General features: G+C 47.2%; 1 protein-coding gene across 1 annotated transcript; it reads left to right on the top strand.

The window, feature by feature from the left end:
- Window positions 1–4,782: 4,782 nt before the first annotated feature.
- Window positions 4,783–12,787, top strand: LOC149276476 (uncharacterized). The gene is made up of 2 exons (XM_089503588.1): window positions 4,783–4,840; window positions 11,446–12,787. The coding sequence occupies exons 1-2, from the start codon at window positions 4,792–4,794 to the stop codon at window positions 12,261–12,263; spliced, it is 867 nt and encodes a 288-aa protein (XP_089359714.1). The 5' UTR covers window positions 4,783–4,791; the 3' UTR covers window positions 12,264–12,787.
- Window positions 12,788–12,861: the final 74 nt, after the last annotated feature.

The raw sequence follows: 12,861 nt of genomic DNA on the forward strand, positions 1-12,861 counted from the left end.
TGTCCCAAGAGCAATGCTATGTACTTTGGGTGTACTAAGGCCTCTGGCTCTTGGGAACACAGCCAGAACAAAAGGCTTGTCCACAAATTTCTTAAGTTTTCAAAGGCTTTACTGGTTATAAACACAAAAACATGAAAGTGATCTCTTTTTTCTCAGTAGTCCTTCCTAAATACCTTGCTCTCTCTTCTTGGTGGACTCTTATCTTTCTTCTTCTGAGGACTATCTTTCTTCTTTTGTGGACTTATCTTTTTGTCAAAGGAAAATACTCTCTCCAGGTCTGACTTGGCTGAAATCTTACTACACACTGAAACTAACTAGACAGCATAAGACCCTGGGATTTTCCACAATCCTTGTCTTTCTTAAAGCTGTAGATTTCTATTTCCCCTCCTAAACTGATACATAGAAAGCCTAAAATAATCTCAACTAAATATATGTCTCAAGAGCATCAAAGATGCTCTGGAGGCATGACAATAATAATAATGTCTCTTGTCCACAAAACCACAGAGCCTTGTGAAAACTGAAAGACTAACAGAGATCCAAAACACACTATCCAGTTTGGGACTGTTTAACTCCTCTGGCTCAATGCTAGGGAGTTCTGGGATCTGTAGTTTTGTGAGACATTTAGCCTTCTCTGTCAAAGAGCTCTGGGGCCACAATAAACAACAATTCCCAGGATTCTCTAGCATTGAACAAAGGCAGTTAAAGCAATCTCAAAGTGGGTTATTTCTGCCGTGTGACTGGGACCTCTGTTAGTCTTTGAGCTTCCACAAGGCTTTGAGACCACTTTAGCTGCCCTGGCTCAGTTCTAGGGCATTCTGGGAAATGTTGTTTTGTGAGAAAGAGCTCTGGTGCCACAATAAACTACAATTCCCATGCATCTGAGGAAGTACGCTTAAGTCTAGGAAAGCTCACACTGCCAACTTTTCTTTCAGTGAGTCTCAAAGGTGCTACAAGATCTATCTCTCTATTATCATCACAATTATTATTATTATCATTATTAAATCCAAATGCAGCTGAAGAAATGGATTTAAATTGGCAACACTGATATAACTCTTTCTCTGGGGCTGTGATCTGGAACCTCAAACCAGGGAATCCTGGGAATTGTAGTTTGTTGTCACATGTATATATATGTGTGTGTGTGTGTGTGTGTGTGTGTTTGACTGTATATATATATATATGTGTGTGTGTGTATGTAATATATGTATATATTATGTGTGTGTATATGTGTGTGCGCATATATATAGATATAGATATATATAGAGATATAGAGATATAGATATATAGATATAGATATAGATATACCTTGAAGTCTGAAGAATAGCCAAGAAAATCCGACAAGAAAGAGGGCAAGGTAGGGCCTGAGGAAGAGGAGGGAGGAGAAGAAGGCTTAGAGGAAGGGCCTGAGGAGGAGGAGGAGGAGGAAGAAGTCTTAGAGGAAGGGCTTGAGGAGGAGGAGGAGGAGGAAGAAGAAGAAGTCTTAGAGGAAGGGCTTGAAGAGGAGGAGGAGGAAGAAGTCTTAGAGGAAGGGCCTGAGGAGGAAGAGGAGGAGGAGGAAGAAGGCTTAGAGGAAGGGCTTGAAGAGGAGGAGGAGGAAGAAGTCTTACAGGAAGGGCCTAAGGAGGAGGAGGAGGAGGAGGAGGAGGAGGAAGTCTTAGAGGAAGGGCCTGAGGAGGAAGAGGAGGAGGAGGAGGAAGAAGGCTTAGAGGAAGGGCCTGAGGAGGAGGAGGAGGAGGAAGAAGTCTTAGAGGAAGGGCTTGAGGAGGAGGAGGAGGAGGAAGAAGAAGAAGTCTTAGAGGAAGGGCTTGAAGAGGAGGAGGAGGAAGAAGTCTTAGAGGAAGGGCCTGAGGAGGAAGAGGAGGAGGAGGAAGAAGGCTTAGAGGAAGGGCTTGAAGAGGAGGAGGAGGAAGAAGTCTTATAGGAAGGGCCTAAGGAGGAGGAGGAGGAGGAGGAGGAAGTCTTAGAGGAAGGGCCTGAGGAGGAAGAGGAGGAGGAGGAGGAAGAAGGCTTAGAGGAAGGGCCTGAGGAGGAGGAGGAGGAGGAAGTCTTAGAGGAAGGGCCTGAGGAAGAGGAGGAGGAGAAGGAAGAAGTCTTAGAGGAAGGGCCTGAGGAGGAGGAGGAGGAAGAAGTCTTAGAGGAAGGGCCTCAGGAAGAGAAGGAGGAGGAGGAAGGTTGAAAGGAATAAGGAGAAGAAGAAACAACTCCTGGGCAGAATCCTTTTTGGTTGTTGCTTATTATTATTATTAAATTTAATTTATTTGTTTATAAAGACTTATTTATAAGGATAATCAGGGAGTTTCTATAGCATCACATTAGGAAAACATTTAGATGTTGTTAAGGCCTGGAAATGCTGTTTGGGGTCCCTTCCAACTTTCCAGCCCTTTCAGCCTCCATTTTCGGTTCCCTGAAGCCCTCAAACTGCCAAGTGATCAGGCAGAGGTGGCCATTTTGTGTCCTGGGGGCCATTTTGTGTCCTGGGGGCCATTTTGTGTCCTGGGGGCCATTTTGTGTCCTGGGGGCCATTTTGTGTGCTATTTGTGACTGTGGGGAATAATGTTCCGGAACCTTCTTTGAGGCCTCAGTTGAACAGAGGCTTCTCTTTCTCTCCTGAGGCTCCAGAGTCAGAAGGAGGCCAGGCTCCTTGGGCCAAAAGGAAGGAAGTGTGTCTCTTTGTGTGTCTTTTGTGTCTCTTTTCTGAGAGGATTTTCTTATTACAAAGCTCTGCTCCTTTTGGGGAACATGGGTTTTAAAAGGGATCATAAATGGGGAGGATAGTTTTAATACAATCCTTATTCTTCTTCTTCACAAACATTGGGCTTTGGTTTCTAAAAGGAGGCTAGTTCCCCAAAAAAGGCCATAACTGGCTCCTTTGGGAGGTTTTAAAGTCTCCCCAGTTTCCTTAATAATAGATTTTCAGGCAAGAAGGAAGCTGACATACCAGAATAACTCATATTACCAAGAATGATGTATACAATCATACAAACAAACAAGAACAACAAAAATAAGGTTTGGAGACTAAAAGAAATTACTTATTTTTTTTAAAGGAAAACCATTATTAGGAGGGTAAAAACAAGAATTGGGTGCTTCTACCCTTTTACAACCAACTCAGGCTGTATCTGCACTGCAGAAATAATCCAGTTCTGAAGTGAGTTAACTCTTCTGTTTCCATCCTATGGAATCCTGGGATTTGAAGTTTGTTGTGGAATGACAGCTCTCTGGCAGAGAAAGCTAAGTGTCCAAAGGTAAAATCCCAGGATTCCATAGCACTGAGTGGTTAAAGCGGTGTCAAAGTGTCATATTTTTATAGTGTGGATGTAGCCTTCTTGGAAAAGGGGCTGATGATGGAGAAAGCGCTGAGGAACTCTGGAGGTTTCAGCACATGATTTATTTATTTATGATGCACTCATTTCACATCTAGCTATGGGGACATAACCAGGGCCCTCTCCAATTCCCCATCCCCTAATCCCCCCCCACTCTAAGAAGGCATGGAGTATCTGTTGTGAAGGGGAGCTGCAGTGAATCTATGCTAGGTCCAGGGGGCTTTGTTTAGGGCAGAAGGAGGAAGGGGATGCCCACCTCTGCATTGGCCCAAAGGAGGCACATGTCACCTGTGTATGTCACCAGCAGGATGCTGTTCTCTGTGTCTTTGAGTGCTGCAGGGTTTCTTGCCAAGTCAATCCTAACCCTGGTCCCTTTTCTCAGGAGCGTCATCTCAGACTCCTTGTACACGTCTTTGGGGCCTGTCTTTCTGGAAGTGACCCAAGTGCAGGACCACCAGGACCTCTGCCCACCTGATGGCCAACACAGAGGCCAACCAGAGGGAGTTGGGCTCCAAGAGAAGGAGGCTGCCGAGGTACAACAACTCTTTGGTGAGTCACTATCCTATTAGCTTCATCTGTGTCTCTGCTGAACTAGTTTATGAAAGGAAGCAAATAAAATACTGCCCGAGTTTGGCAGAGACAGTCCTGGTTAATCCTCTGTCACCCCATTATTTTGGGGGCTTTTAAAATGTCCTGGGTTCTTTTTCCTCCTCCCACTTTCTGCCTTCTTCAGCTCACTTCAATTTCTGCATAAGGAGTGCAAAGGAGTTTGCACCACATCAACTCAAAAGTGGGGAGAGAAGAGGAAAGAAGGAGGGTATGGCCCTTCCCAGGAGGCTGAAGCAAAAGCAAACTGCTGTGCACTTCCTAGCTTGTGTGATCTTCCTCATAAACAACTTTGGCCATCTTTACTGCCTTCTGAGTTGCTTGTCCACATTTGTCTTGCTTTTGCAATCTGTGAAATGTTGGGGGCTATGGGAGAACATCTCTGGATCTAAATATGGGGTGGGCCCATTGGCCCTCAAGCTCACAGTGCTCCCCAGAACAGTTGTTAAAAATGATGTTTGCCTCTCAAATGTGGCAAAAAATATCTAAATGCACCATAATTCTTTGGTGGCTAAATATACTGTATGTGTTGGGATAGTCAGTATCCTAATCCATCATTAATATCCCAAACATGTTCTCAATTATATTGTGTATTATAGTGTATATTATATATTATATTGAAAAGCTTCAAGACAAACTGGATTTCAAAGGCAGTAACTTTTTTCTTGCTGACAGAATTTAAAGTTTATTTCCTGGACTGAATTCTAAAGTGATCAAATAATATTTGGGATGAACCATGTGCTTTCCTCCCCTTTTGCTTAGTCACTCTGTGGATGAGGGCTATTTTCTGTTGCAGGTGACCTTTGCGGATGTGGCAGTATATTTCACTGAGGACGAATGGAAACTGTTGTCAAAGAAACAGAGACTTATGTACAATCATATAATGATGGAGAATTATGAGAACGTGGCCTCTGTGGGTAAGGAACCGGAATCCACTAGCATTATAGAATCATAGAGTTGGAATAGACCACAAGGGCCATCCAGTTCAACCCCCTTCTGCCATTCAGGAATACACATTCCAAGCACCATCCAGCCTCTGTTTAAAGACCTCCAAAGAAGAGGACTCCACCAAACTCTAAGGGAGTATTTTCCCAGCAGAGAAGGAGCCGAGCCTCCTTGATATTGGGGTAACTCCGCCTCTATGGCACCTGGTAGGCAGGGAGATAAAAAACAAAGGCCAGGGGCTGCCCCCCGCCTCTATGGGCGGAGTTACCCCTTGCATCCCCAGTCTTCTTCCTGCCTCGCTCCTGCTAGGACGCATCTTCTACAGCTCTAAGCTTCTACTTTTGGATTGTTGCTCCTTGGCTCTCCTGGCTCATCTGACTCTTCCTCCCTACCTTTTTCCTACCTTAAAAAAAAAAAGATTTCCTATCCTCCCTTCTCCTTCCCTTCCTTTTTTCCCAACCCTTCTTCGAAGATGGATCTAGTCAGGGAGGACAGCCCTCAGGGAGAGCCGGTTTCCACCCTACCCGGGCCAGCCCCGGCTTTGCCGGCTGCGGGCCCTGGGTCTTCATCCTCGGATGGACCGGTGGAAGCGCGGCAGCAGCCGACAGAGGGGACCCCCCTCCCTTCGGCTGCAGAGGCCGCGGCCTCCCAAATGACCCGGCTAGGGTCCGTGCAGGGAGAGCCCATTCCCATCGACTCTGAGGACCCAGAGGACAACGTGAGTAACCCCCCTTCCCCTGGGACGGTGCGGTGGCTCAGGTCATTCATCCGCCGGGAGGCCCCATCCTTAGCCAGGGCCCACCGGACGGAGACCGACCCCACAGGGTTGCGCCCCTTCGGACCCGGCACACCAGGCTGGGGTGGGGGAATTTTCCCGGGGGGAGGGCCCCTCTGGATGTGGCCGGGCACCCTTCCCCCATTTGGCCCCCCGTCGGGCAGCGTTTTCCCCTTCCTCCCTGGCGACCTCCACTCCGCTGAGCCATCTTCTGGGGGCCGCCATCTTGGCGACGTCCACCTGCAGGGCCGCATGGCCCAGCATGGGGGCTGCCATCTTGGGGCGGACCCAGAAGTCCGCCAGGACGACCGCGGGCTATCCCATGGGGGCCGCCATCTTGGGGCGGACCCGGAAGTCCGCCAGGACAGCTGCGTGGCCCACCCTGGGGGCCGCCATCTTGGGGCGGACCCGGAAGTCCGCCGAGACGACCACGCGGCCCGCCTTGGGGGTCGCCATATTTGGGACGACCCGGAAGTCCGCCAGTCCAACCGCGTGATGCGCCATGGGGGCCGCCATGTTGGGGCGGACCCGGAAGCCCGCCATCTTGGCCAACCAGACTCAGTCGGCTCCCAGCCCCTCCAAGAAGGGGGCGACAGGCCCTCCGCCCACCAAAGCTCCTCCCATTCCGCCAGCGAGCCTTCCCAAAAGGCCCCACGGGGGGAAAAAAGGGGGGCTGCCTCCATTGTCCCTGATAGGAGGGCCAGGACTTCCAGTGAGGGTTCCGGGGGTCGTTGGGATCTGGCCTCGTCTGGATCCAGACCAGATGAAGGCAGTGACTCCTGCTCGGGTTCTGAGTCAGAGCAGTCCTATCGCCCCCCTGCCAAGAGGGCCAGACATGCTAGAGCCACCTCTAAACCGTTACGCCCCCGCTCCACCCATTCCTCCGAGGAGGAGTCCTCGAGGATTCCTCTGGATTCATCAAACTCTGAGCCTGAAGAGGGTGAGCTGTCCCTTGACGAGGGCGACAGCGCCAAGGACACTACCATGTCCTCGCGGTTGTTGAGGCCAGAGGATTATGCCCCACTCATCAAAAAGACCACTAAAACGCTGGGCATCAGCCTGCCTTCTAGTCAGCCAACCCCCCTCGAGTCAGATCTGCCCAGGGTCAGTGAGGACCTTTTCCCAGTCACAGCGCCCTCGGTCCAAGAGATCCCATGTCCCTCTAATATCATGCAAATTATTAAGGACGAATGGAATAGCCCCGCAGCTAGCAGACCCTCTCACAGCGTTACCAGAAAACACTATATCCTTCAGCCTTCTGTCATGGACAGGCTCAGGATCCCCGTAGTTGATGCCCCGGTGTCCGCCCTTGTCTCTTCGGCTGTCTTCAGCAGAGATGGCGAAGATACCCTCAGAAACCAGGAAGATAGAAGGGCTGAGGGCGCCCTCAAAAGGGCCCATGAGGCCATGTCTATAGCCATTAGGGCCGATACCACCGTCTCCATGGTCATGCATGCCAATCTCCAGTGGTCATGGGACCTACTTGATCTTCTCCCCAATGCAGATACCAGGGTTAGGCAGACAATCAATAAGATCATTAAGGCATCAGCCTTTGCAGCAGATGGCACACTCGATGCCATACAGCAGACCGCTAGAGCTCAGGCGGCGACCGTGGCGGTCAGACGCCAACTCTGGCTAAAAAATTGGAACGTGGACACTAAGTCCAAACAAAACCTAGCCTTTACTTCCTTCCTGGGCTCTAAGCTTTTTGGGGAATCTCTAGAAAGGACAAGAAAAAGGCATTGCCTTCAGCCAAGAAAAAAGAAGATAGGAGACAGTTTAGGAATCGCTCTGCCTATCATTCCTCTAGGCCCTTTTTTCCTGCTAGCTCCAACTCTAACTCCTTTCGAGCCAGGGAGCCCAGGTCTTCCAAGCCACGGTGGGGGGACTCCAAGTTCCCCAAACACAACAAACCCTCCTTCCCCACCAAGGAGGGAGGAGGTTCAAAGTCTGCTCGAAAAAACCAACAACAATGACGGGGTCCCTCCAGTAGGGGGCAGACTACAGGGGTTCGCACACATTTGGGAGACATCCACGTCAGACAAGTGGGTCCTCGACATGGTGCGCCACGGCTACAAACTAGAATTCTACACAAGACCTCACGACAGGTTCGTTCCGTCGCCAAGATCAAACGACCCCTCAAGACATCGCCTCCTACTGGAAGAAATCGATCGACTTTCATTCCCAAGGTTAATTCGGTCTTCCACTCATCACAAGACATCATTCTTCCCTCCTTCTGCCCTCGACCGTCCGAGGAATTAGAAAAGATTTGGCACACCCTGGATGTGCGTAGGGCAATCAGAATCTACCTAAAAAGGACTGCGAGTTTTAGAAAGTCGGAAACACTGTTCGTCTCTTTCCATCCAAGGTCCCAGGGTAAAACGGTGTAGCTATCGACTCTGTCAAGGTGGATCAGGGAATGCATCAGTGCCTGCTACAAAGCCCTTGATCTGGTGCCGCCACAGGGCATCACCGCCCACTCCACTAGAAGCGCGGCCACATCAGCTGCCTTAACTACAAATGCCCCCCTGGCCGAGATCTGCAGAGCGGCCACGTGGAAGACCCCTTCCTCATTCATAAGACACTACAAGCTTGACCTTTTCCAGTCAGCCGAAGCAGCCTTTGGCCGCAGGGTGCTCCAACAGATCGTCCCTGATTTGTCCGTGGGATCAGCAGGCCCTCCCTGATTGGAGTTGGCTTTTGTAAATCCCAATATCAAGGAGGCTCGGCTCCTTCTCTGCTGGGAAATGGAACGTGGGTTCTTACCTGATTACGTCCCTTTCCAGCAGAGAAGGTCCGAGCATCCTTCCCCACCCTTGCTCTGCTGATGTTCGCGGACAATATCATCGGGCCTTCATATTTGTCTCTGTTTAGAGGTTCAAGTTGGGCTCATGTTAAGTTATGAGGTCCCTATTGACTGTTCTTCTCTACCATGCTGGTCATTGACTGGGGATGCAAGGGGTCACTCCGCCCATAGAGGCGGGGGGCGGCCCCTGGCCTTTGTTTTTTATCTCCCTGCCTACCAGGTGCCATAGAGGTGGAGTTACCCCAATATCAAGGATGCTCGGACCTTCTCTGCTGGAAAGGGACGTAATCAGGTAAGAACCCACGTTCCAATTCCACTGTCAAAGAGCTCTTACTGTCCCAAAGTTCCTCCTAATGTTTAGGTGAAATCTCTTTTTCTGTGACTTGCATCCATTGTGGTGTCTCTTTTTCTCTGTAGCAGCAGAAAGCAAGCTTGCTCCATCCTCAATACGACCCTTTCCAATATTTAAACATGGATATCATATCCATTCTTAACTTTCTTTTCTCCATGGTAAACATACCCAGCTCTCTAAGCCGCTCCTCATAGGGCTTGATGGTTTCCAGATTCACCATTTTCCTTGCCCTCCTCTGGGCATGTTCCAACTTGTCAACATCCTTTTTGAATTGTGGAGGCCAGAACTGGACACAGGATTATTCCAAGTGAGGCCTGACCAAAGCTGAATAGAGTGGCACTATTACTTCCCTTGATCTAGAAACTATACTCATATTGATGTAGCCTAGAATCACATTGGCCTTTTTAGCCGCCACATCACATTGTTGGTCCATGTTCAACTGGTGGTCTACTAGGAGTCCTAGATCCCTTTCAAGCGTAGTTTAATTGTGATAGAAACATCCTGTAGAATATTTTAAGTTGTAGGTCAGTGAGGCACTATTGCTCTCCACTTTATAAGGATTCTTAATACCGCATTGTAAACTGCCAATTGTCAGAACCAACTTCTGTGGTTAATCCAGAATGGTATTGGTGTTTAGGGGGGGATTGTTAGTAGTTTAAATGCTAGTAGATTTAGGTAGTTGGTAAGTATAATGGGGCCTAGAACGGCTTGGGGAAAGGAAGCAGTTGTGGAGGCTCTTAACTGACTGTTTTTCCTTAAGTTCTTTACAAGTGGGTAAGCCTGCCAGAAGAGATCCGTCTTAAGTGCTTTCTCGAAAGCATCCAAGGTGGTGATAAGACAGATCTCATTCAGCAAGTTGTTCCATAACTTGGGGGCCATGGCTGTGTACGCTCTGTGAGAAGTTGTTAAAGGTAATAACCAACACTTAGTATTGTGCCCTGAAGCTAATTGGCAGCCAATGTAGGGATACCGGTGTTATATGGTCTGACCTAGATGTTCCAGTGACCAATCTGGCTGCCGCGTTTTGAACTAACTGAAGCTTCCCAACTTGGAACAAAGGTAGCCCCATGTAGAGCACTGAACCTAAGAACTGAACTCGAAATCAGGCCCTTGTTTTCATACATATTAAGGGTTCCATTTAGCAATTATGAGCAATGTCTATGAAGAGAGGAAAGAGTAACACAAAAATTCCTTTTTCTCTGATGTTTCTTTTCCAACCTGAGCTTGCTTAGTTCCATGGTTGATTCCAGAGGTCCTTTGTCACTCGAAATGCTGGAGTCTGGGGAGGACAAACCCAAATGTTATGCTTTTAGGGGAATTTCATACTTAGCTCAAAGGAGAGATTGAGGCAACAGTGACCTCAGGATTCATCCCAACTATACCAGGCCTGAAAGAACACAGAACTCCAGAGGCATTTCAAATAGGTTTTTGTGTTTTATTTAGGGGAAAAGCAAAATATATGCATACACACACATATACACATATAAGTGTTCACGCACACACACAAGAACTGGGTAACAAAGGTGGGAGTGGTAAATAGTGTAAAGCTTTGCTAATGGTAATACATTACCTAGATGGATCTTGATCCCAATTGCTGAGGGTCCAGGAAGGGGAGAGAAGTGAATAACTCCAATGGCAACTGGGGCTGTAGTGAGGTGTTTAGCAATGTACACCAATGGACTGTCTGTCTGCAACTGGACTTACGCTGAAGAACAGCCAGTTGGGGTTGATATTTATACTGAAATTGTTGCTTGGGGGCAGAAACAGAGCGTTCAAAGAGGTTTAAAATGTTTTAGAATGATTCCTGGGTGGGGAAAGTATTGTCTGAAACTGAAATGAATGTAATGGGTGCTTGGTAGAAATACTTCAACCAAAAAAGATTGTCACACCCACTCTTAGGTCCTTCATGGCTCTGAATTCTGGTCCCATTCACAAGCCAATGTATAGCACAGTCTGAAGACAACACTCCCAGAGCTCAACAATAACAGAGTACAGAAGCAAATCTCCAGATATAGGTATTGGCAATGCACTAACCACTTTCCACACTTAAAAATAACTCAGAGACACAGTTGATTTCCTCCAAGTCCTTGGAGGTTCTTTATCTTGAGTTGCAATAGAAAACAAATATTTACCAGTTTTCCTCTCTGACTTCCATCAACTTCACAATCTCTTGTGCACACAACTCCAACCCACATCAATCCGCATGTGAGCTGTATACTGTATTGGTTGTGAGTCATCTCCTGGTGCCACACAGCATGAAGCATCCTCTGCAGTTAGCTTGCATCATGCCATGTGCTCTGACTCAACACTCTATGGCAGTCTCACAGGAAATGATGCCACTTTTCAATTAAATAGTTTTACATATATTTAAAGGTATATATTTCAACTGCCTGACTATCTGCTTCTACTGATTTCCTCATGGCAGTTCCCCTTCAATCTCTTCTTTGGTAGTTCCTATGTGTAAGGATACAATCATTATATGGATTTGGGGAATCCAGAACAGCGTCATGCTCAGGTCACTCTCACCAACTTTATTAAGTTAATCTCAAATAGGGAGGGGTGAATGTGGGGCTAAATCTTGGGGCAACACTTTCCTCTCTTAACAGTGAGATTCAGTCTTGTCTGTCATTGTCCTCCTTTACAGAAGAATTTGTCAGTCACAAGAGAGTCCACACAGGAGAGAAGCCACACAAATGCCAGCATTGTGAGAAATGTTTTTCTCAGAAGTCAAGCCTAGTGACACATCAGAGAGTCCACACCGGAGAGAAGCCATACAAATGCCAACATTGTGGGAAATGTTTTTCTTCAAAGTCACACATAGTGAGACATCAGAGAGTCCACACAGGAGAGAAGCCATACAAATGCCAGCGTTGTGGGAAATGTTTTCCTCGGAGGTCACACCTAGTGATACATCAGAGAGTCCACACAGGAGAGAAGCCATACAAATGCCACCGTTGTGGGAAATGTTTTCCTCAGAAGTCACACCTAGTGACACATCAGAGAGTCCACACAGGAGAAAAGCCATACAAATGCCAGCGTTGTGGGAAATGTTTTTCTTCAACGTCAAACCTAGTGAAACATCAGAGAGTCCACACAGGAGAGAAGCCATACAAATGCCAACGTTGTGGGAAAGATTTTTCTTGGAAGTCAGACCTAGTGATACATAAAAGAGTCCACACAGGAGAGAAGCCATACAAATGTCAGCGTTGTGGGAAATGTTTTTCTTCGAAGTCAAACCTAGTGACACATCAGAGAGTCCACACAGGAGAGAAGCCATACAAATGTCAGCGTTGTGGGAAATGTTTTTCTTCAAAGTCAGACCTAGTGAAACATCAGAGGGTCCACACAGGAGAGAAGCCATACAAATGCCAGCATTGTGAGAAATGTTTTTTGTCGAAGTCAAACCTACTGAGACATCAGAGAGTCCACACAGGAGAGAACCCACACAAATCCCAGAATTGAACAAACATTATATTTGTAAAGAAGCATTACAAAGAATATATTTTTAATCCTGTGGTGATAAGAAAAGGCCCTTGTGATTTTGTGTGTTAGGTTTGTGTGTCCATATGTCTGTTTATGTTTTGTTAAGTTGAGGTTTTAATTCTATTAGTATAGATTATTGCTTTAGTTCATAAACTTGACTGGGGATTATGGGTGGTGGAATAGGTTAGCTAGACAGAGGGGTGGGATTTGTTGCAGCTGATTAGAATAGTTTTGGAATGACAGCTTTTGTAATTTGTGGGATGTTGGCTGAAGAAAGTTGGGGGCAGGTATTAACAGAAAGGGCTAGTTTCTGCGAATGACAAAGGGGCCTTGTTACCTGTGGGGCATAGACTGTGGGAATTGGAGGTGGGGGCTAGGTTTGGAAGAGGGTGATGTTTTAGGTTTTGGGGTTTTAATGTATTGTTTAGCTTTGGGAGGGCAGTTCTGATTTAAATGCTGAATTTCTGATTATGTGTTCTGAATAAAGTTCTTTGCTGTTTCAACACATTGGACTCTTTGATGCACAGAAGTTCTGAATTTGCCCAAAACTGACCCTTTCTTCTCTCTTCAGTCCTCA

This window comes from Sceloporus occidentalis, unplaced genomic scaffold (genome assembly GCF_023333645.1).
Source record: "Sceloporus occidentalis isolate IW3139 unplaced genomic scaffold, rSceOcc1.0.p SCAF_237, whole genome shotgun sequence".
Taxonomy (NCBI): domain Eukaryota; kingdom Metazoa; phylum Chordata; class Lepidosauria; order Squamata; family Phrynosomatidae; genus Sceloporus; species Sceloporus occidentalis.

What these genes read in the sequence shown, in the direction of transcription:
- LOC149276476 (XM_089503588.1), top strand. Translation starts at nt 4,792, where the DNA reads ATGTACAATCATATAATGATGGAGAATTATGAGAACGTGGCCTCTGTG. An exon ending in TGAGAACGTGGCCTCTGTGG is followed by an intron (nt 4,841 to 11,445) that starts GTAAGGAACCGG and finishes CCTCCTTTACAG; the next exon opens with AAGAATTTGTCAGTCACAAG.